The 25,930-nt window shown below is 34.9% G+C and overlaps 1 protein-coding gene across 1 annotated transcript in view; it reads left to right on the top strand.

The window, feature by feature from the left end:
- Nucleotides 1-25,930, top strand: part of TfIIS (RNA polymerase II elongation factor) — a 163,861-nt gene that overhangs the window by 100,645 nt on the left and 37,286 nt on the right. Inside the window, exons 5-6 of the mRNA XM_090410830.1 lie at nucleotides 666-719; nucleotides 11,452-11,606. Of these exons, the coding sequence (XP_090266956.1) occupies nucleotides 666-719; nucleotides 11,452-11,606 (209 nt within the window). The remainder of the gene's footprint in view (nucleotides 1-665; nucleotides 720-11,451; nucleotides 11,607-25,930) is intronic.

The raw sequence follows: 25,930 nt of genomic DNA, 5'->3' as shown, positions 1-25,930 counted from the left end.
TCTCATATTTTGTCATTGTACAGACTTATTAACCCTAGTATTTCGGCTCAGAAAGTAGAGCCCTGTTCACATCTTACATTTGATAATACCCAGAGTCTCAAACAAAAGCAGACTTTTTTCATCCTGTAAACAAGATTTTTTTTTTCTTTCAGAAAGTACAAAGTTTCAGTTGTTTAAAGCAAACAAATAATTTTCTCCTCTCTATCCAGTCCATAACCTATCAACAGTATAAATGATAACTAAATACTTAAGGAATTGACAGCGTACACTAGAAATATAAATTAATCAACTTTAATATATACTTTCCGATATTTCCTTAAGTATTTAGATATCATGTTTAACCAGCGTATAAGCCATTTATACAAGAACAACAGTATAAATGTTTGGATTTTCTTTTTTGGATGGACTTGCTTTCAGATAGCATTGAACCAGGTCCTGAGGTTCTAATTTTGACATTCCATGTTCTTTTCTACTGTTTCTATTTTGTTTCATGGTGTTTTTAGAGTAGGGATTATTAGTTCATTTCTAAAGCATTAAATTATTTTAACTTTTATAATGGGCATAGCATAATTTTAATATTTTCATTAAAAATATCTGCTGTATATTTAATTTGTAAAATAATAATGATTTGGCTTATTATACATTACTCTTAATATTTTTACTAGATTTATCAGATGAGCCATTTGATCCTGATGATGCTGGTGCTAAGATTGAAGATTATATCCTTTTATTAAGTGTTTTGTTTATCTACTAATTGTCCACTTGTGATCAGTTATATAATTCCTCAATTATTTGAGTGTTTTATTTCTCAAATTTCACATTATCAATTATCATATTATCATTCTTACAATATAGAAAACACCTGTAGTGAACTCACTCACTTACTCAACAAAAGAAAAGTCCCCATCAGAAAACTTAACAGCTTCCTTGCTCTTCTAAAGTAACTTCACTATAATAATATTCCTTTGAGTTTGCAGTATCACTACAGCAAACTCAAAGTTTTGACTGTATTTTAAGATACTTTAAGACTTTTCATCTCAACAGTTGTAACTGAAAAGTTCGTAAGGAAAGAGAAGTAAAAGTAATGAAACTAGAACATTTTTTAGATACTATATATTATTGTTCTTAGGCTCCATTTTAGTTTCACATTACTTGAATAAGATGATCATGTGTAAATTATATTTCAGTAGCACTATTTCAGATTATCATAGACCAGGTATAAATCTTCAAAAACAGTTGCATATATTCAACATAAGTTTCTGTTAGGTATTCTATGTTTATACCTGGTCTGAAAACTCAGAGATTTGAACCACTGATGTTTTGACAGCAAGCCATAAAAAAAAAAATAGTAAGGAAAGATGAAACACAGTCCATCTCAGGATTTGAATTCTTCTAATGTAACTGTTGAGAAACAACCACATTGACTGTATTTCATCATATATACCCAATTCTTACTGTAATAAGTTATCAGTAATGCCAGTTTGTCTCATTAGCATTAGTGCTAAAGAGAAATGCAATATAGCATACTTGTACTATAACAAATTATTCCTTTGATCTCTACAAGTTTACCATAGTGAAAGTTGGTTGTATTACTATTGCTACTATTTGATGATCATAATATGCTTGTAGTTTTAAAATTTGAATGATATGTAGGTGCTATTAAAAATAAAAGGAATGGAAAACTCATGTTAAGTAACTTAATCTTTAATGGTAGAGTTTTCGCTTAAGTGTCAAAGGCACATTATGTTCCATAATGAAGATGTCAAATGGAACGGCATAATATAATAATAACAGATTCATAATTATAAAATATACAGGAGTTATGCAAATAATGAAAACCCTTGTTATAAATACATTTCTTTATTAGTATGGTGTTGAACTACCTTTTGCCTTCAGTACAGCCTGAATTCCTCTTGAAATGGACTCAAGTAAGTTTTTGAATAGTTTCTGGCAGAATTTTATACCATTCTTCTTGAAGAACATTTTCAAGTTGTTTTAATGACAGAGGTGGGATTCTTTTTATTATTCTAGTGTCCAAAACTGACCAGAGTGATTCAATAATGTTCAGATCTGGTGATTGTGCTGGCCAGAAAGATGTTGAAGTTCACCTTCGTGTTCTTCAAACTGTGAAGAACACGAAGTTCTTCATACTGCATTGTTGTTGTTTGGATAATGGGATGCACTTGGGATTACCCAAAATGTCCAAATAAATACTTGCAGTAATTCGGACATGAAGAGTAATAATGGGATCAACAGAATGCCACAATATTGCTGCTAGACCATCACAGAACCACCCCATATTTTACTGTTGGAACCATGCATTCTGGATTGTAGGCTTCCTTGGATGTTCTCCAAACATCAACTCGTCGACTCATCTACCACATCACTCATTTCAAGTTTTCCAATGTTCAGGTTTGACAGTCGTGACACCATCATTTATGCATCTGAGCATTTTCAGTAATCAGAGGTTTAACAGTTGCAGCCCTGCTGTGAATATTGGATTTATGAAGCTCGCTTCAGACAGTTTTTATGGAAAGGTTCTTCAAGATGAATATTCAGTTCTCCTATTACCTGTCTGAAGTAATTCTGTGATTTTTCAAAACAACCCTTCTCAATGTCTGAAGATCTCTGTCATTTATTTTGTCTCGCTGTTTCTCTTTGATGATATTAGTAAAATATTGTCCTATGATCTGTGTATGCTGACATAACCTTAGAAATAGTCGATCTCGATACACCTAATAATGTGGCAGATTTTGTCGCTGATGCTCCTGCTAATGCTCACCAGCGATTTGTCCTTTTCAAAGTCAAACGTCTACCATTTTCTGATTTTTTTTAACATGATTTATTGCTCAGTTCAATCACTAATGCACTTGCATGAGAACTACAGACTGTAAACAAAACAAGAACATTCAGCCAACAAAAACAAATTCTATTCCTAAATATCTTAGTGTTTCCATAATTTTTTGTTTGACCCCTGTATACATAAACATGTCCAACTTTATAAGTTCCCAGGTTTACGAGTTGAAAGTATAAACATTAATTTCAATAAATAGATGCTAAGCATTCATAAATATGGCATTTAAGATCTCCACTCATATAGCTATACAGTACTACTGTGCTGAGTTTATTGATACAGTATTCTGTCCTCAGTTTATGGATAATTTAGAAGATATCAGCTCTTTCTTTTAAGGTTACACGGTGATCAGCATTCGTATTTATGAATTTAGGGACACAAAACACACATGTTGAAATGATTATTTTACTAATTATTAATAAAATAACACTTGATGTTTCGACCCCTGTATATTGAGGTCATCATCAGAAGGGATACATGTGTATAGGAACCAAGCTACATGCTGTTGCACACTATCAAGGTAAATTAAATCTACGCTGTTAATTAATCTTTTTCTTAGCCTGACCTCTAGTGATTAAAAAAAAAAAAAAAAAAAGATTAATAAAATAAAATAAATAAAAACTACAATGATGTTTCGACCCCTGTATATTGAGATCATCATCAGAAGGGATACATGTGTGTGTATAGGAACCAAGCTACATGCTATTGCACACTATCAAGATAAATTAAATTTACACTGTTAACTAATCTTTTTCTTAGCCTGACCTCTAGTGATTTAAAAAAAAAAAAAAAAAAAAAAAAGATAAATAAAATAAAATAAATAAAAACTACAATAAACTCTGCTGAAGTCCTCATGTACTAAGATTCTTCTGGAATTGTACAGTTCTATCCTGTACACCCCTTGAGGGTACATGGCAGGAATTTGATGATGATGATGATATTGTTATAGTACAGTTCAGGTTGCTATCGAATGTTCAGGAGAGAGGGGGAAAAAAGAAATAAAATAAAATAAATAAAAACTACAATAAACTCTGCTAAAGTCCTCATGTACTAAGGATTCTTCTGGAATTGTACAGTTCAGGTTGCTATTGAATGTTCAGGGAGAAAAAAAACACTTCACCAAGTTTTCTTGTATTGAGATTTTTCTTTGTAGTTGCTATGAAGGTTACAAATGGGGTCCTTCACATTCTTGGAATGGTTAGACCATCATTTTTATTCAGATTTGGATTATGTTTGAGCATTTCACATGCTTCTTTGAATTTCCCTTCGAACTAAGTTTTGGTGCGGTGTAGGGACTTGGTACCTTTCCAATCAATTCTGTGGTATGTTTGGAGTGCGTGGTCAGAAAGGCCAGTTTTTCCAAAATGGAGGTATTTAATGTGTGTGTCATTTGTTATAGAAGATATCAAGCTCCAGCAAAGATCATAGAAAATGAAACAGAAGTGGTTATTAATATTGTTAACTAATTGCATCTTGAGGTATTTCCAACTGACATCACTGATCTGCTTCAAGTATACAATGGAGAGCTAGAAGAAAGACTTCCTTGAAATGGCAAAATGCAAAGAAGCTGAGAAAGAAGATTTAACAGCTGAAACTTCTGTTCATTCCTTCACTTTTAAGGGACAGGACTTGACAAACCTGTTCAAGACATAGAAAAAGCAGTTGAGATTTTCGAGTTGCATGATTCAAATTTGAGTACACTAAACAAGTTGCTACAGATTTTAAAAAAAATGCTATGTACTATCTGAAATTTAGAGGAGGACTGTCTTGGAAACAAATGGATTCTTATGATTTGCTTGATTTTAAAGGCTATTTTCATTTCTTTGGATAGATAAATCATTGTTTAATCAAAAAGTATTGCTTTGTTGGCCTTTATTTAACATCTATGGTTAAATTTCATTGTTGAAAACATAACCTCTGTTTTTAATATTGTCTATGAAAATAAATTCCTGCTTTGCAAGTTTGCATTTTATGAATGTGCTGTGAACAAATTAACTTGTAAAATCAGGACCTATCCACCTACCTACACACACACACACACACATGCACAATTGAATAAACCAATTAGGAAAGTTGGAAAAAAGTACTATTTTCCAGAAAGGAGATAAACCTAGACCACCAGATCTATTTAAGTTTGAACCACAAAGTAAGATTTCATAAATTTCCTTATAAAAACATGCTGTAAGAAAACTGTTCTTATGTAAGATTTTATTCTCATTTCAGAGAGCTCTGTACGTAGAGATGGCATATTCAGAAAGACCAGATTATTCAGTTTCAAGGATCTGGTAGCCACCGGGAAAATTAAATGGAGGAGCTTGTTCTCTTTGGTGAAGAGAGAAGGGTGTTTTTCTGACAAAATGTCACATAGATGTTAAGAGACTTCAAAATTTTTGCAGTATGTTTAGATATTCCTTTAAGATGGTGGAATAAGAGTAATTTCTTCTTGACCAGAAGAGGCAGGAACTCTATAGCTGTTGAAAACTTTGTTAATGAAGGCTTCACTGAAACCATTTGAACAAGAAGTTCGACTTAATGTAATGCAATGCAATTCTTTATGAAGTATGCATACACATAGAGTATGGCATGATGTATTACAGTCTTAATAGTCCCAATTTTTTGATAGTGACGGTACAGTTCTGCATATAACATATGGCCTGTGTTGAATTTTCTTCACAAATTGTGGGCACGCACACACACAGTAAGGCACAAAAAACAGTTCTGAATAATACAATATGTTATGGAGTAAATGGGTATTGAAGTTCAGTGCTGTTTTTCTTGTGTGTGCCATGCCATATATATATGTATGGTATGGCACAAAAAAAAAGTACTAACCTCAGGGCTGGTTTTATCATTAGGCGAACCTAGGCAATCGCCTAGGTGCGTTAAGACTTTGGGGCACCAGATTTTGCTACGAAGTTCTGAGAAAAATTACAATCTTCGAAAAAAATTAGTAAAACCTTGATTAATAATAAAAAACTGAAATAAGTCAAGCCATCCTGGTGCTCACTGATGATCCTACATTATTTTCGCCTTTCTCTATTTCTTCCACTCCCCTGCTCTTTGTATACTTAACCTCAAGTGCAGAGATTTTTCCTCCTTCTGGCATCTGTCCCAAGATGAGCGGGAAAGTTCCGGGGTATCCCTCAAACTAACAATCAGTGGTCACGACTAACTGACTGTTCTCACTTCTTATCTTCATTCCCTATAGACTTAATTCTGTTGATTTTTAGATTAAGCCTTGTTTTTGCAAGCTCTCTGAGGTCAGAGAAGTTGGGGATTACGTCATTCATTTTCTCACAGAATCGTCTTGTTAATTCAGTTCAGTTTATTCTAAATCGGTATAAGAATGCCATGGGAATTTTCATAGAAATTGCAGTGGCAGGGATTCTGATTGGTAGTTTTCACGAAAGAAGACCTCTGATTGGTCTTTCTCTTCACTCTCTTTACTTGTCATCATCCCCACTCCAGCATTCTTCTACTGATTTCAGATTAGTTCGGTCAAGCTTTTTTGTAGGTGACAGTTGAGTCCAATGGCTAATAGTTTTGGTACTTGTATCTAACATTCTTACAGCAGCTGAAGAACGTTTGTGGCCAAAATAGCCAGTATTCTCCATAGAGCAGTATTTCTGTAAGTAATACCTGTTATTCATTTCGTATCATTTAAACATTACTAAAATCAATAAAATTTCAGAGATTGAAGCTCAATGAAGATGATATTTACAAGAGTGGCATACAGTGCGCTCACCTCTATCGGTAATTTTGAATGATTTTCAAGCATTTTTTCAATAATAAAATGAGGTACGATTAAATGAATGATGCGTAAAAAGATTAACGACGAAATATGAAAAAGATATTGATATTAAATGTTTTAAAGATGAAGTTCTTCATTTCATAAAATATGCTCAAGATGAAAAATCTCTAGTCCAAAATCTCTAACGTACAACTTGTTAATTGACCGACTGCAATCTACATTTCCTAGCGTAGAAAGGTTTCTACTAGAAACCATTTAAAAAATCTTCTTGAAAAATATTTACACAATTCATTAAGTCAGATGCATTTGAGCAATTTGTCAATTATGTTCATAGAAAATGATATTGTTGAATTATTAGATTATGAATGTATGATAGATAAGTTATATAGTTATAAGATAAATATAATTGATAAATAATTAATAGCAAGGTGAATTCCAGAAAATACTTCCTCATTAGATGTCCTGTCATACATATGCAAAAATAATTTAGAAAATAGTGTTCCAAATGTGTTTATTTCTCTCGGAATTTTTTCGAAATTACCAGTATCAATAGCAAGTTCAGAAAGGAGTTTCTTGAAATTAAAACTTACAAAAACTTACATTCGCTCTATGATGGCTCAAGAATGACTCACTGGTCTAGCAATAATATCTATAGAGCATGAAATTGCATCTACAATCAATATAGATGAATTAATTCAAAACTTTGCCAAAGCAAAAGCCCGAAAGATTAATTTTTCATAATTTTTGTATTTAAGATGTAATAATTTTCTTGTTATACAGATATTTGGAGTAATCATATATGTATACAAATGTAGTGGTTTTGATTAATAAATTTTTTTTAATGTTCATAATATTATTTTTATAAATATCCACATGTGTAGGTGTACATGTGCTTATGTGAGTATGACAAAATATATATAGAGAGACAATGTATATGGGCACCTAAATTTTCTTTGCCTAGCGGCATCAGATACTCTCGGACTAGCCCTGACTAAACTTGATATATATATATATATATATATCATTTGATATGGACAACTTAAAAATGGACTAGCCAAACAATGCCTTAGAAGAAGACCATTTCATCATTTTGGCACACTATCTTATCCACCTGAAACATCACTGTAGAGAGAGTGCCACTGTCGTCTTCCATGCAAGTGACTGTCCTTGTTATTGTAGTCTCTATTCAGTGTGAAATGCCTTTGATAATGCTAGCTTGAGCTAACAAAACATTAGATTGTAAATACTTAAATTAGCTATTAAATTTAGTTATTTCATTCCTTTGTCTACGTAGTTTATTCCAAAAATTTTCAACATATGGAACTTGATATGGTTATACGTGGAGTTTGATTTATATGAAAATTGTTGTAATTCAGTCTCTGAAAGTGACCAAACTGCAAGATGTCATCCACAAAATGAAGCCATGTATGAGTTTGAGGGAATATAATATTAAAAAATTGACTTTATAAGCATTCCATAAAATAGTTTATTAATGAAAGAGAGATAGGACTCACCATAGGTATTCCTTCAATTTGTTTGTATGACTTGTTTTGTTTAGTGGATATCCTGTATTGATTGTAATACTGTCTGGGAAATCTTGTAAGAAATGAACAGTTTCTAATAGTGATATGTTGATGAATAAAGATACCACGTCAAAGGAGTCATTATTTTGGTGTAAAGAAACAGAGATCCTTAATTTTTTCTTTGAACTTTGCTTTTTTTTAATGTAAGATCTAGAACTAGTAAAGTTGCAAAGGAGACACTATATGTGGCACTCTCTTGCATGATGAATATGCAAATCTGGTTTACATGTAGTAACTGTTTTAAGATGTGTCAGGCATGTCTTCTTAAAAAGGTTAAAAATAATGTCGAACTCCTCTTTACACATGTATCTCAAATTATAATATCAACATTTTAGGTGGGAGATGAATTTCATTCCTTGGTGTGAGACCACCTCCCCGTTTATTGGAGGCCTGATATAGTTTGAAAGAGTCCCATTTGTAATCTCTAGAGCAGGGTTTCCACATTATTTCAAAAATTATAAAAATATTAAAAAAATACATAAAAATTAAAGGGAAAAAAAGTTCTTTACTCATCCTAGCTGTGTTCAGAAGAGGGCAATCAGATTGGTTAATGATCCCTTCTCTGTTACCAGTACAATCCATTTCCTATAAATAGATGCTTAGTGTTTTCTCTTTACTTCTACAGTTTAGTGGTAACACCATTATATCTGTTCTATCAGTTTTCAGTTCAACCCAAGACCTGCTGGTCATGGTTTATTTCTACTACCTCTGTTCTGTGGGATATGCTCCTTCCATATTTTAAGAAACTACATCTGTAGACATTAAAATAAAATGCCAGTAATCCTTAGATGGCCACAGTCATCAGTAGGTCTGGTCGTTTAAGGATGGGATTCTGTATGGTGAAAAAAAAAAAACTTCATGCTTATCTTTTATATCATGAAGGAAGGAAGCAATCATTCAGCAATTAATCTTTGTGTACATATAAACTGACACTATTCATTACTTGCTTTAAAATGTGTATCCTAACTATTGTTACCACACAGTACTTCCTAATTAAATATGCAGCACCGATGATTGTGAATTTTATGATATCTTTCATTCAGTTTTTCCACAAGTTCTTATCAGAACTAGCCAGTACAGGTACTTACACCATCAGTTCCCAACCACAGAATTTGGTCAACTCTTAATTCACATTTTTTCAGTTGGTAAAAAAAAAAAAAAAAAAAGCAGATGCAAAAATTCTTCCATGAGAACAAAACTTGAATCACAATCATTAATAATAATCTGAATGGCATCTTCGACAATCTCTGTGTTCATTATCTTTCTATCAAATTGGTTTGAAACCCTTTTTATCTTAGCTGTCAGGTTTTACAAAATTTATAAAAGCTGGTTATTTGCAGTATCAGCCTCCGTAGCTCAATCGGTATAGACGAAGCTCTTTGGTCAGAAAGACCTGGGTTTGATTCCCATCCATGACATGAGGTACCTTTATCTGATCTCTTTCGACGAAAGGTGAGTTAGCTGGTCTCATATGGAGGTAGGGTTTTTTTTTCACCTGGAAACTCGAGTTTTGCATCCCTCAAAACAGACAAACTAGCCCTGTGTACACATGCATCTACAGACATGGGACACTCTGGGAGGCATAGGGCTAACCACCTTATCCTTAAATTATTGTTGAGACGTCCAAGAATAGTTGGAAGGTCGTGGGCACTTAAGTGCCTGTTAGAACCACTGATGATGATGATGATGATTTGCAGTATCATTTGCCTTTGACCATATTCTGAGTGAGGCGTGTTTTTAAAATTATCAGATATTTGAGCCTATATGACTTTTGGTATTAGTGTTGCTCTCTGGTTGGAATGACAGATGCTTAGTTTCTTCTCTTTACTACTTCTACAGTTTAGTGGTGACACCATTATATCTCTTCTATCAGTTATCAATTCAATCCAAGACCTGCTGGTCATCCTCTTCATTTATTTCTACTACCTCTGTTCTGTGGGATATGCTCCTTCCATATTTTAAGAAACCACAATCTGCAGGCATTAAAATCAATTCCCATCGAGAATGGGAAATATCTTTACATAAATAGCTTTTAAGTTGAAGACGAAGTAGTTATTCTCATACAGGGCCATTGTTTCCTATCCCCATGGGAGCCTCCATAGCTCAGTCGGTATCAGTGATGCCCTTTGGAAAGGCCTGGGTTGGAATCTCATGTAAAATGTGATGAACCTTTAGCATTAACTGCCTCATTGTGACAATAATTAGATCTCTATAAAGCTAAGTTATCAGGTATTATCTTGGCAGTTTCATTCAAGCACTCAGAATAAACTAATCTCCTATGAAAGGTTTTGCATGCAGTTCAAGTTAAATGAGATAGTAGATGTTTTTTTGGTGCTTGTTTCTTTGATACTTTGTCATGTTTTAAGTAAAGCTATTAACTTGGTTAACTCTCTATCTCCAAAATTTGTCATACATATCCTTATGTGTTTCTGTAGGGACCAAAGGATTTGTCTGTTAGAGAATGGAAAGTTTTCTGCAGTGCATGACTAGAATTTGTGGAAATTCTTATACAGGAATGGAAATAATAGCAGACTGTTATATTTTCATCATTCTTTTTTCCAGAATGTTTGTAATTCATTTTCCTTATTTTATTTTTATTCCATTTATGACTTGTAAGAGTACAATTCATAAATCCATAACTACATTGAATACTATTAAAACAATAATATTTGATGCATCACTTTATGAATATAGTATGTGACTAATACATATACGAGTGTAGCTTGTGATTGATAACCTCTGTGTGACATTAAATGAAACACACCCATCTCCTGAGGTAATCTCACTCAGACATTATATGTAGATATATCTTATAAAAGAAGATGGTTGTTGTCATCAAAGTTTTCAGTTATAATTAAAATTTTAATTGCTCCTATGATTAACTCTCACTTGGAATTTGTCACCTGGCTACTGATTAATGTGTGAGACTAACATGTTAGCATTACATGCAGGATAGATAAGGATTAGTAGAAAAAGTTCCAGGGCCAAATTTTGGCCAGTAAGCTGATGTGGATACTATCTGCTTACCAGCTAACAGTCCATGTGTTTGAATTCCATTGTGGACATGAATGTTTGTAAAAGTCTGCTTCTTGTATAGCTCCTTGAGTTTATAAAGTTTTATTTATTTATTTATTTTTATATTTTTAATGGAGCATTGAAATGCATGTATAAAGGCTTAATTTTTGAACTGATTTTTGCTGCTAATAATGTGAGTTTAGTGCGCATAAACACAGCATATACACATGGTACTTAACTTGGTTCAAGTATATATAATGAATTTAAGGATACCAACATGAAATACAAGAACAGGGTTCGCAGCAGAGTGTCAAATCTCAAAGATTCCAAAAATCCAGGTCTAAGGATAAACGTTGTAAAAGGTATTATTTCTCCTGAAAAAATTGCTGTAATGACAGCAGAGGTAAGTTCTTAATATTTCAGTTTGATTAATATTTAATACTTAATATTTTAAATATAAAGCATGCCTTTTTAGCTTTTTCTGTAGTACAAATAAAATTTTACTTTTGAAGATATTTCAGAACTTTTATTTAACTACAAAGATAACTAACCATTTTAATAAATATTGATATCATTCTTAATTTTTTTTTTCAGTGCCCATAATTTAAAGAATTTATTCCTGGCTAGTATACATCTAATTGAGTTTTCGGCATTCTACTTTGCTTGAATCTGAAGAAGTTCTTATATAGTTAGTGTGACGAAATTTTTTTGGACATGTGCAGTACAAAGCTCCTGTACCAAGTGTATACATAAACTAGGATCTGCTGGTTTATTCATTATTTATTTCAGGGTTATGTCATGCTTTATTGAAAAGTCATAATTTATGAAGTATGTTTGTTTGTTGCACCTGTGCACAATTTCTGCTCATCAAATTTCAAAATAAGCACAGCAAACTAAATCTGCTTCCAACTGGGAAAAACTGCTTTGAAATCTTTAAGATGTTAAGGTTTTCTGAAATGAAAACAGTGAATAGAATTTTAAACATTTGATTTTTTTTTTTTTTTTTAATTTCACTTGAGGTACATATGTTGATTTGGTAAATGCTAAAGTTGAAGATTTGACAAGCCAAAAAGATTAAATGTGGTGTGGCTCTAGACAATTGTCTATTCTGATAAACTGCAGCATTTATAGGAGGATGTGAAGTGAAAATAACTGGAAAAGTAGTGTACTAGAGATTAGGTTCACCACTGTTATTCTATTCACCCATTCTCATTCCCTAGATGTGGCACTCTGCAATCTTCTTTCCACAACAACCAACTTATAAGAAGACTTTTTGACATCATCATGATTCAGATTTTGAGAGAATTATGAAACATTGTCCCTTGATAAATTAAAGATGCTAAGAAATTATATTCTTTTTTTCATCTTTATCCAAGTATAAGCAAAACAAAATTTGTGAGTGAAGTAACTTCACTCGTATATAGAGGCCAATGACTTCAGATCAGTTGCCTTAATATTTCATAATGCAACACACGTATCCTTAGTCATTAGCTTCTATATACAAGTAGCCCAGTCGTGAAGTGATTTCATGCACAAACTTTGTTTTGCTTATGCTTGGATAAAGAATGAAACCAAGAATATAATTTCTTGGCATCTTTACTTTATACTATAACCAAGTGAAAAAGCTTTCAACATCTTGCTCTAATCCAGAATATTTTAGTAATAAGGTGTGATATTTTAAGAATATGCATTGTTGTTCTCCTATACTTGTATTGTAATATCTTTATTTTCTTATATCTTTATTCTGTATTACTAATTAGCAGTGCACTTTTTGTCTCATAACCTTAATCACTTACTCTACTGCATATTATGTTTATCCACCTTCTGTATTTATTAGTTGTATGCCTATGAACACTGAAAAATTTATTTGTCAGACTGCCCCATCAGTGTTTCAAATATTCGGCATAAGACTCAATAAAACTTCCGATAGATCTCTCTCTCTCTTACTAGTGTAACTTCCTTCAACAAAGTTTACATAAACAGTCGTGATTCTTAAGTAATAAAACTGCACTTTTAATGCCTTAGTTGTTTCCCGCTCACAAGTCCGATTTATTTAGGAACAGTGCAGTTGTAAAATAAAGGATCAGGCAGCACTCTTTTAACAAATAATTAAAACACATTTATTTACATTAATATGAAATAAACATGAATCAAACGACAGGGAGATTGCTTTCTCTACCCATCTAAAAAATCTTTAGCATAAAATTAGAACCCTTTCACTTCAAAACTAAATAATCTCTTTAACTCTAAAACTTATTTACTCTCTGCTTACAAATTGAATTTATTAAACTTCTAGTTTACTCGCAAAGAGGTTATTTTTACAAATTAGATATGAACTTCTAACATGCCAATTGACTCTCTTATGGACACTTATTATTACTATTAAACTAATTCTTAACAGTCCATATACACCATATCTTCTAGATTATAAGAGAAAATACAGAGGCTCTGTATCGCACATACTGTCAAGAGTCTTTTACTAAAGTCTTTATTGCTTTTCTTTCATCTCGAGTTTTAGGCTTCCTTCAGGAGTGTCTTGCTACAGTGGTATCACTTTAGAATATTAGCAGGCTTTTTGACTGCAATCTGTGGTACTCGAATAGCACATATACAAGAGGTTTCAGCATGCAGGCAAATTCTCCTCTGGATCCTTACTTCAGGAACTTCTGTTTCTAATTGCTGGCACTTCTGCTACTAATTGCCGATGACTGTAACTGCCGCCGACTGGCTCTGGCTCTTTTCAGTAACAGCGCTTTGCCTTTGCTCTCTTGGCACCTGGATCTCGACTCTCCTCTTGAGTAACTGGGATCTTACCTCACCTCTTTTCTCTGCTGTCACTGCTCTGGTTCGAACTCTGCTTATGGTCTGCAGCTCACCTCCACTCTGGTTCTGACTTCTGATGACTCTGTTGATGACTGGAAGCCCTTCCAATAAATGAAACTGCTGCCAACTCTGTCTTGACTAGCAACCAGATTCCTTCTTTCTGTCGACAATGGAAGCCTTCTCTGGGGACCTGAAAACTCTCTCTCTCTCTCTCTCTCTGGCGGCGACTGGAAGTCCTCCCTGCTCGCTCTATCCCTTTTTATTATGCCTACTCTCAGACCTTGCATGAAGGGTTGTAATCCCCTAAGAATTCACCATGACTCTTTCATTTTCTTTTAAGTTCAACCCGCTCTTTGTTCTCTTCCGTGCACTCTTTTAATCGTAAGTTGCCAGCCAGCGGAAAGTTGTTTGAACCTTTCTGGTCTCTCAGGCACTGACTTTGGAGGTGTTTATGCCAGAGCTTGTAAGCATTTTCTCATACACAAAATTCGTAAACAACCTTTTTTTATGCCATCATAGAGAGCTATTACACAACGTTCCGGCGGCAAAACATTGCCTCTGTTTTTAACACTCTAAAATATTCTTGTTAAAGGAGTATATACAGTTAATTTCCAAAGGGTTATTTACAATAATATCTAGCATAAAATATACAGTGACAAAGTTATTTTTACAATATTCTCATGGGACTTGACCTCTGTAAAAAAAAAATCTATGTAAAGTGCTTTGGTATTTTTAAGCTACATAGAGTTTTTACAATATCTTCTGACTACTTGTGTATGGAAATATGACCTCTGCATTACTTCAACCTTTTTATCACATCTTGGTCTGGCTCCCACTGATGTGCTTTAGCATTGAAGTGATCACTGTGCTGAGATATGAGCAGCTCTGCTTAGTGACAGGCTTCTGCCTGTTTCTGAGTGGAGCCAATGCTGAGTTTATGGCTCTGCTCAATGGCAGAGCCACCACTCAGGATTCCTCTTTGTGGCCAGGTTACCCACCTGGGTGTCACTGAGTGGGACCACCCTGAGCAAAATGATCCTTCGGGTTACTCACTGAGTTTAGAATAATCTGGGAGTTTTTAGAGTTCCCTTCACTTATATAGTGAAACCTGTCTAGGTAGTAGCCCTTCCCATAATGCATAGCATTATACATGTCCGTAAAGATATGTGCATGCATTATGGGATACTAATGCAATTGATGTGAAATCACTAGTCTCTCTATACAAGTAGCCAAGTCATGAAGTTACTTCACTTGCAAATTTTGTTTTGCTTACACTTGAATAAATGATGAAACCAAGAATATAATTTCTTTACATCTTTAATTTATCAAGGGATAATGTTTCATAATTTTCTGCAAAATCAAAACACTAGTGGTGATCTTCGCCACAAAATTATCTTTTCATTGATCTTCATTACATCAATGAAAAGATAATTTTATCTTATGTGTCTAAAGACATGAATATTCTAGTCAAGCAGTTTGTGATCTACATTCATCAAGTTATATTGAAGTTAACTAGTGATACAGAAAAACTGCACAAAAATTCATTTTCATGAATGAATGATTTTAGTAATATTTAAATGCAAATCAAATTTCTATTCCCAAAAGTTGAACTAGAAGTTTTATATCAAGTAATGCTTGCTATGAAATATCAGACATCATTCTGGAAAATGTTAGTAACATAAGCAAGTTCCATTCCCTCTGAAGACAGGGTGAATAGTAGGAAAATCTCTAATATGGTGTGACTACATAGGTATCTTCATGTGATGGCTTTCTAAAAATGGAAAAAGATAATGAGCCATTCGAAAGACTTGTCTAGGAAGTGCAGACAATTAATGCTAAAAGCAAATCGGTATCTGGACTGTGGGATCAGATAGCAAATATATCATCTACACAGGGCTGTGTTCAGTCCTTTATATTCTCTCTCTCTTTTCTATATATATATATATTTTTTTAAATTTTTTTTTTCAAGGGTTGTTTCGGTGTATACTAAAGCTGTATCATCAGCAAAGGATATCATTTTGCCAAAAAGTTTGTATTTACATAGATCATTAACATATATTATAAATGGGATGGGTCCTAGTACAGACCATTGTGGGACTCCGTATTTTATTATGTTTGCGGTGCTTTTAAATATACCATAGCTGATATATTGTTTTCTATTATTCAGATAGGATCTGAACCAGTCATTAGTAATTCCCCTAATGCTGTATTTGGATGTTTTCAATAGCAGTAGATCATGATAAACACAGTCGAACCCTTTAGATATATCAAGAAAAACAGCTGCTGTGTGCATTTCTTCGTTTATTCCACTATAGACCTTTTTATGAAACTTCAATAGTGCTGTCAGCTTGTCTCTTTATATATAAGGAGGCCACATACTACACTCACTAGCTGCCATACTTGTTTTTGAATTTCATTCACGCTGCTTGCACACGCGCATCCAATGGCAATCCATTCCAATCGTGCACCATTGTATGAGAGAAAAATCTAGCTCTCACACCCTTTCTTAGCGGCATTCATTCTTAGTTTCCAAGGATGCACTTTTGTCCTTTCCCCACCCTCCATAAAATGAAATTAAAAATTCCATCAATTGAAATCCTGTATGACTTTTTCAGAAGTTTGTAAGTCTCAATCATATCACCCCTCTTTTTCTTGTTTGCTAGTGTCTGCAGTCTACAAATTGTCAGTTTGTTTTTATAATCAGTATTCCACAATCCTGATATCATTTTAACTCTCCTTTGTACTCTCTCCACTGTATCAGAATCACTGTGGAAACCAGGAGATCAGACCTGCACACAATAGTCCAAGTGAGGTCTCTTATTAAGGCCTTGTAAAAAGACAAAAATGACATCCTTATATTTACATGTCAAGGTTTGTTTCAGCATTGCAATTATCTTTTGAGTCATGTTTGCAATCTTTGTCACATGGCCACTGAACTTCAACTTCCTATCTCCTAATCCCTACCCTGATCAGTTCCTTCAACATGATCCCATTTATATAATACGACATTGGATATCTAATCATGCCACAGTGCATGACTTTGTTAGGAGGGTACCCAAAATAACTGGAATTATTTAAAAAAAAAAAAAAAAAAAAAAAATTCTAAAGTTTATGATACCATATTCTAGTCGCTTTCAAAATATTCTCAATGCGAGTCAATGCACTTGTCCCAACATTTTTTTCCATTGTTGGAAACAGTTTTAGAACTGTTCAACTGGAACACTGTTTATAGCCTCCAGTGACTTTTCTTTCTATTCATTCAAGACTCATCCCTGGTCAACTTTTGAAAAGAAGTTTTAGTCATTAAGAACTTGCTCCCTCAAATTGTGGCAAATGTTCACATGATTTTTTTTTTAATCCTCTTGAGCAAACAAGGCACATATTTAGCAGACATTTGCAATTCTCTTAAAATTCACTAGCATGAACTCCATGATAAATTCACATCTCTTGAGAAACTTGCTCAATGGTCTTTTGACGATATTCATTGATTGCCTGGCAAACCTTGTCAATGCTTTCATTATTTCTGCTTGTCGAAGGTCAATTAAATTGTGGTTGGTCTTCAACTGACATGTCCCCGTTTTTGAAATGGGAAAATCTTGTAGACTGTGTTTTACCTAACGCATCATCCTTAAAGGCTTGCCAAAGCATAACAGTAGTCTCAGCTGTGGTTTTGCCCAAAAGAAAACAAATTTTCATGCACACACTCTGTTCCTTGTGGTCAGCCATCACAAAATTGTCAAACTTGCTCAAACGCACTAACAAAAAAGCAGCCAGAACAACAAACCAGTTCACACAGGATGACACCACTTGCCAGACTGGTGCAGAAAACTGAACACTCGCGATGCCTGGCAGCATCATCTATAACTAGAAAATGTATGTGCATGTATGCTAAGTTCAGATTCTGGTTATTTTTGGGTACCCCTCATGCATTTACTGACAACCATTTTCCCATGCCCACAATTCTTGCATAATTCAAATCATTCTGCAAGTGCTGCATATCAGCAGCATTCCTGATTACCATACCTATCTTTGCATCATAAACAAATAGTTGTGTGTGTCGTCTGTCACATCCTTCCCAATGTCATTAATGTACAGATTGAATAACAGTGGACCAAATACTGTCCTTGTGTCGATTGTCCTTGTCTAGTTCAATGGTGATATTACTATAGAATGTAAGTAAGTTGCTAAAACATGACCTTCCTTTAGTAAACCAGCGCTGTTCGTTGCAAAGCAAAGATACTCTGTCAACCTATTTCTGAATGTGAGCCCTAACCAATTTTTCCAAAATCTTCACCACCACTCCTGAGATACCAATTGGTCAATAATTGGATATGCATTGGTCTTTGCACACCCTTGTGCAATGGAATTAGAATATATTCTTTACATTCCTGCAGAATCTTTCTTGTTCTGAGGCTCAAATTATATACCTTGTCAAAGGAATAGCCAGTTCGGCTGAACACTCTTTTAGCACCCGTGCTGATATCCATCAGTCCCTATTGCTGAATTCTTATTCAATTTGTGCAACAAATTTAATACGTCCTCTTCATACACCTGAGTTTCTTCATCCAGTAAAGAGATAGCTTTTTCAAAATGGGCAATCATTAGTTAAACAACCTCTCTTGCATCTGTCACCTTCACACCATCTGCATTCAGTAGAGTTATTCTTTCATGTTCATTCTTTCTTTTACTTGCAGCATATTGATAGAATTCTTTGTTATTGTCTTTAGCTTGCAGAGCCAGTTTCTTTTCACACTCAGACTTAGCTTTCCAACAGTTGTGACTCTTCTTGTCTGCTGCTTATAATTTTCATAATGGATGTCATCCTTATGCACACAATATTCCTTCCTCATCATTGTTTTGTTACGAATCTCTTGCTTAATAAGATTACACATCCATTTGCTTCCTATCCTATTATTCTTCGAACTCTCAGGACACATTCTGATATTGCCTCATTTAAGTATTTTTTAAATGCTTCCCATCCAGGAACTGATTGTGCTGAACTCAGTATGCTCCTCAGTTGGCATAATTTCCTGTTTTGTAATTCAGCATGTATTACAAAAGTAATACATGCTTCTTTAAAGGCTCCAAGGTTTCCGTATTTGTGACAGCACACCTGGGCTATTAATATGAATGCGATGCAGTGCTTATGTGTCAAAAAGTGTCCTCTTCATGAAGCATTAGCATATTGTGTTTAATTTTAGGAATTATGTGAAGCCAATGAACAATTAGGAGAGTTTTAAACAGGAATAACTGCAAAAAAATAATATCAGTGAAATTGCTATTCCATGGGTGTGCACCACACACCTTGCACGATCTGAATATATTCCCCTGATATATACAGTTTATTTATTTATTTAGTATTATTTATTTCTTTATATTTTGTGATGCAATGGATTTACTTTGGAAGCTGTCTGACATAATAAAAGAAACTCAAATGATTAAAACTGAGGGATAACAATATAGAAAACTATTTATTATCTTGAACGCACACCTAGTTTAGTCTTCCTAGAAGACTTCATTGGGCATCATATAAAAAGAGAAATATGAGATATACATTACTAGAGAACAAAAACTATAAATTAGGTTACAAATGGATTGCTGACATTTGAAGGCATTCTGAATTTCACAGTATTGTTGGGCATGTTCACATGGGTATGATTTTGCATATGCCAAGTTAGATGGTTGATGAGTTCTGATCAGGGTGGTTATAGCTTAGGTTAGTATTAAGGTGGACTGGATTGAGGACACTTTTTGTTAGTTCAACAGTTCTTCTCTCAATCTCATCATAGTAACTTAAAATGTTTTCATTTATGCCAGATCTCTAGGTGAGTGGCAGAATCATCATCATGAGGGTTATTATTATTAAGCGAGACCTCCAAGGAGTCAGAGACTCATTGATGGAGGCCGCATACTACACACACCAGCTATCATACTTACTCTTGAATTCATTCACACTGCTTGCACTCACAACAAACAATGGTAATCCATTCCAATCACGCATTATCCTATGAGAGAAAAATCTAGTCTTCACTCTTTCTTAGCAGCCTTCATTCTCGGCTTCCAAGGATGCCCTCTTGTTCCTTTCCCCACACCTTCAAAAATTGAAAAATTTCATCTCAATTGACTTGTATGACCCTTTCAGAAGTTTGTAAGTCTCAATCATATCATCCCTCTTTCTCCTGTCTGCTAGTGTCTGCAGTCTACAAATTCTCAATGTCTTCATACTCAGTATTCCACAATCCTGATATCATTTTTAACACTTTCCTTTGTGTTCTATCCAATATATCAGAATCACAATGGAAACCAGGAGATCAGACCTGCGCACAATAGTCCAAGTGAGGTCTTATCAAGGTCTTGTAAAGAGGCAAAATAACATTCTTATCTTTACATGTGAATGTTCATTTCAGCATTGCAATTATCTTTTGAGTTGTATTTGCAATCTTTTCCACATGACCCCTGAACTTCAACTTCCTATCTATTAACACTCCATGATTCCTATCCTAATCCCACCAATATAATACGACATTGGATATCTAATCATGCCGAAGTGAATAACTTTACATTTACTGACATTGAACTGACACCCATTTTCCCATGCCTACAATTCCAGCCTATTCAAATCAGCTGCATTCCTGATTACTCTACCTATCTTTTACATTTACTGACATTGAACTGACACCCATTTTCCCATGCCTACAATTCCAGCCTATTCAAATCAGCTGCATTCCTGATTACTCTACCTATCTTTGCATTATCAGCAAATAGCTGTATGTCACTTGTCAAATCCTTCCCAATATCATTAATGTACAGATTGAATAACAGTGGACCAAGCACTGATCCTTGTGGTACACCACTAGTTACCTTAAATTTTGCAGACTCACATCTCCTGTATACCACTTTTTGATATCTGTCAGTCAGCTATCCTCTTATCCATGCTAATATTCTATAACCTAGACCCATTTTCTCCAATTTATGCAGCAGTCTGCCATGCTGTATTCTGTCAAAAGCCTTAGTAAAATCCAAGAGTATCATGGTGAATCCATTCCCCTTGTCTAGTTCAGTGGTAACATTGTCGTGAGCAAGCAGCTAAAACATGACCTTCCCTTAGTAAACCCATGTTGTTCATTGCAAAGTAGAGATTCACTCATCATCATCATCATCATCAAATTCCTGCCATGTACCCTCAAGGGGTGTACAGGATATGACAGTACTACATGAAAAAATTACATCATTACTAACTTCCTATCTACAATTTTCCTCCAAATCAGTCTGTTACTTGTCAAGACGCCAACATTATCAGATCTTATATTTCTATCGTCTAAGGCACTTTGTACCGTATCAATCCACCTATATCTTGGTCTTCCTCTGGGTCGTTTTTCTGCCAACCTGGCAGAGAACACTTGTTTTGCTAATCTTTCCTCTCCCATTCTATTTAAGTGACCATACCATCTGAGATTAGCTCTGCTAACGCATTCCTGGATGCTGACAATGTCAAGTTCTTTCCTAATATCCTCATTTTTAATATGATATTGCCATTGATGCCATCTGTTCATGCCTCTAATCTTTCTCAGGACTCTCATATCTGCGGTCTCTAGTCTTTGGTCAAGTGTTTTACTTCTGACCCAGCTCTCAGATCCATAAGTTAAAATTGGTTTGAACACAGTCTTGTATACAGCTAATTTAGTGTTCCGACTAATTTCTTTCTTATTCCATATAAATTTATTCAATTGACTTCCCACGATACCAGCTTTGCTGATTCTGTTGTCTATTTCTATATTTAGTTTACCATCTTCAGTAAAAATTGTGCCTAAGTAGCTGAAATGTTTTACTTGTTCCACAGGTTCTCCATTCACAACACAGTTGACATTTTCAATGATTCTGCCTATTTTCATTGTCTTTGTCTTTTTATTGCTGACCTTCATACCATATCTATTACAACAGCTATTCAATTTAGTCAGAGAATCTTGCAGACTTGTAGCGGATTTATTTAGAAGTATAACATCATCCGCATAAAGCAAAGAGCTGACATTAACATCTCCAATTTTGATATCAGGTTTAATACCACATTCCTTCATAATGTGATCCATATAGATAATGAATAACAGAGGGGATAATGTACATCCTTGTCTCACACCAGATTTAACATTAAACCATCTTCCTGTACTTCCTTCAATTCTAACTGCTGACTCACATCTCAAATAAAGACTAAGTATTGCTTGATATAATGCCCCATTGACACCATATAACTGCAGCGTATTGAATAGCTTCTCTCTTGGCACCTTGTCATATGCCTTTTCCAAATCGACAAAACTTAAATACAGATCTTTGTTATATTCCCATGCTTTCTCGACTATTTGTCGTAAAGTGAAGATCTGATCCTGACAGCCTCTATTTGGCCTGAATCCAGCTTGTTCTTCACCAAGCTTTTCTTCCACAATTCTTCTCAACCGTTTCTCAAGTATACTTGCATAGATCTTGCCAGGAACACTCAATAGGGAAATACCTCTGTAATTCTCACATTCAGTTTTATTTCCCTTTTTATATATGGGTACTATGAGAGCTCTACTCCAATCATCGGGAATTCGTCCCTCTGTCCAGGCTTTCTGAACTATGCAGTGCAGCCACTGTAAGACTCTTATACCACCATACTTCAGCATTTCTGGTCGAATATCATCTATTCCTGCTGCCTTTCCACATTTCAAGCCTTTGATGGCTTTTTCTACTTCAAGTATGGATATGTATTCCTGACTGCATGCCTGGTCAGTGTTTTTTATCACTGTGCTGTCATCACTGCTTGTTTCATTTAGCAGTTTTTCAAAGTAATTACTCCATACTTCAAGAATATCTTTTTCTCCTGTTTTCATTTCACCTTTATCATCTCTAATTCCTTTTACAGCACTCTTTCCTCCATTCCTAAGCTTCTTCAACAACCTCTAGAATATTTTTCCACCTTCTTGATATTTATTTTCTATATTCTTGCCAAAGTCCTCCCATGACTTTTGTTTAGCTAGTTTTACACACTGTTTAGCTTTCTTACATTTGTCTCTGTATTCTGTAAGAGTAAAAGCTGACTTATTTGCCAGGAACTTTTGATATGCTTTCTTCTTTTCCTTCACTGCCTCTTTAACTTCCTGTGTCCACCAGGGAGTTCTGATTTTTTTATCTTTGCACACAACCTCACCACATACCTCTCTGGCAGAATCAATCAATGTTTCCTTCAGAGTTTGCCACTGAATCTCCAAGGTTTGATTCCTGTTCTCAAACTCTTTCATTTTCTTTTCAATAATATTTCTGTATTTTAGTCTACAGTTTACATCTGAGAGCTGCTCAACTTTTATTCGCTTTAAAACTTTCTTACATGTTATTCTTTTCAATATGAAATTCAATTTTATCCTGCTCAAGACTAAATAGTGATCACTTCCAATTTCAAATCCTCTGTACACTCTGGTGTCCTGCACCAGGGAGAAAACATCACTATCAACAATAACATAGTCAATGAGACTTTTCTTATTCCTAGCCTCTTCTCTCCATGTGAATTTGTGCACATTTTTATGTTGGAACATGGTGTTAGTAATAACCAGTCCATGTCCTGAGCAGAAATCCAACAGATATTTGCCATTATTATTAGCTTTGCTCTTTTCTCCAAATTTTCCCAAAATATTTTTGTATGTCTCACAATCATTTCCTACTCTACTATTTAGATCCCCAACAAGGACCAACTTTTCCTTTTTCATTGTGTCAGTTGCTTTTTCTAAAGCCTCAAAAAATTCCTCCACTTCTACCTTAGTAGAACCTTCTGTGGGACCATAGGCACAAATAAGTCTCATTGTCCAGTTCCCCATTCTCATATTTGCCCACATTACTCTACTTGAGACTGACTGCCATTCAAGAAGATTAGCCTCGTATTTTGTGTTGAATACTATGGCTACTCCTTCTTTTCCTTGATTGTTATTGCCTGAATATAACATTTTGTATTTATTGCTCAGAAAGATCTCACCAGTTTTGGTCTTTTTTGTTTCAGTCACCCCTATTATGTCGATCTGGTACTTATCTAATTCCTCAGCTAGCTCCATTTCTTTGCCATTCAGGCTTCTTACATTGATAGTACCGATCTTTAACTCTGGTGATGTTGAGTTGGGGTTTGTTTTCAGATTTGTTCCAGTAGCTGACTTTTTGCTGTTCGCCCTGGTTCCCTGGCAAAAACAACGGGGGCCTTGTTTAACCGGGCGACGCCCCAGCCGGCATGAAATTTTGTCATGTTGTACCATCATTCTATATTTTGGTTTAACCAATAAGAATACAATTTGGTCGGCTAAATCCCAAATTGCCAGCCCATCCTCGTTCGTTCAGTATCAAAGTAGATACCCAACAGGGTGCACCACGAGAAGGTGAGGATTGGACATTAGGTCAGAAGCCCTGGTCGGTTCTCCGCATTCCTTTAAAGGCTATGTGGAGGTCTCCTCTCAGTTATACAGCTTTGACCCTTAAGCACCCCGTAGAGATTCACTTCAACCGATTTTTCCAAAATTTCCACCACCACTGATGAGATACTAATTGGTCGATAGTTGTATACATCGATTTTTGCACCACCCTTGTGCAGTGGAATTACCATAAATGCCTGTGGAATATTCCCTGTTCTGAGACTCATATTAAACAGTCTGCTTAAAGGAATTGCCAGTTCAGCTGAACACTCTTTTAGCACACATGCTGATATCCCGTTAGTCCCTATTGCTGAATTCTTATTAAATTGATGCAACAGCTCTAATACCTCGTCCTCATATCATTTTTAACACTTTCCTTTGTGTTCTATCCAATATATCAGAATCACAATGGAAACCAGGAGATCAGACCTGCGCACAATAGTCCAAGTGAGGTCTTATCAAGGTCTTGTAAAGAGGCAAAATAACATTCTTATCTTTACATGTGAATGTTCATTTCAGCATTGCAATTATCTTTTGAGTTGTATTTGCAATCTTTTCCACATGACCCCTGAACTTCAACTTCCTATCTATTAACACTCCATGATTCCTATCCTAATCCCACCAATATAATACGACATTGGATATCTAATCATGCCGAAGTGAATAACTTTACATTTACTGACATTGAACTGACACCCATTTTCCCATGCCTACAATTCCAGCCTATTCAAATCAGCTGCATTCCTGATTACTCTACCTATCTTTGCATTATCAGCAAATAGCTGTATGTCACTTGTCAAATCCTTCCCAATATCATTAATGTACAGATTGAATAACAGTGGACCAAGCACTGATCCTTGTGGTACACCACTAGTTACCTTAAATTTTGCAGACTCACATCTCCTGTATACCACTTTTTGATATCTGTCAGTCAACTATCCTCTTATCCATGCTAATATTCTATAACCTAGACCCATTTTCTCCAATTTATGCAGCAGTCTGCCATGCTGTATTCTGTCAAAAGCCTTAGTAAAATCCAAGAGTATCATGGTGAATCCATTCCCCTTGTCTAGTTCAGTGGTAACATTGTCGTGAGCAAGCAGCTAAAACATGACCTTCCCTTAGTAAACCCATGTTGTTCATTGCAAAGTAGAGATTCACTTCAACCGATTTTTCCAAAATTTCCACCACCACTGATGAGATACTAATTGGTCGATAGTTGTATACATCGATTTTTGCACCACCCTTGTGCAGTGGAATTACCATAAATGCCTGTGGAATATTCCCTGTTCTGAGACTCATATTAAACAGTCTGCTTAAAGGAATTGCCAGTTCAGCTGAACACTCTTTTAGCACACATGCTGATATCCCGTTAGTCCCTATTGCTGAATTCTTATTAAATTGATGCAACAGCTCTAATACCTCGTCCTCATACACCTGCATTTCTTCATCTAGTGAAGAACTAACAGTGAGCTCAATGTTG

The sequence above is a fragment of the Typopeltis vanoorti genome, chromosome 20 (assembly GCF_054136105.1).
Source record: "Typopeltis vanoorti isolate ZY-2024b chromosome 20, IOZ_Tvanoo_1.0, whole genome shotgun sequence".
NCBI classification, from domain to species: domain Eukaryota; kingdom Metazoa; phylum Arthropoda; class Arachnida; order Uropygi; family Thelyphonidae; genus Typopeltis; species Typopeltis vanoorti.
The sequence above is the reverse complement of the archived record's forward strand: the minus strand, read 5'-3'. Positions and strand labels throughout refer to the sequence as shown.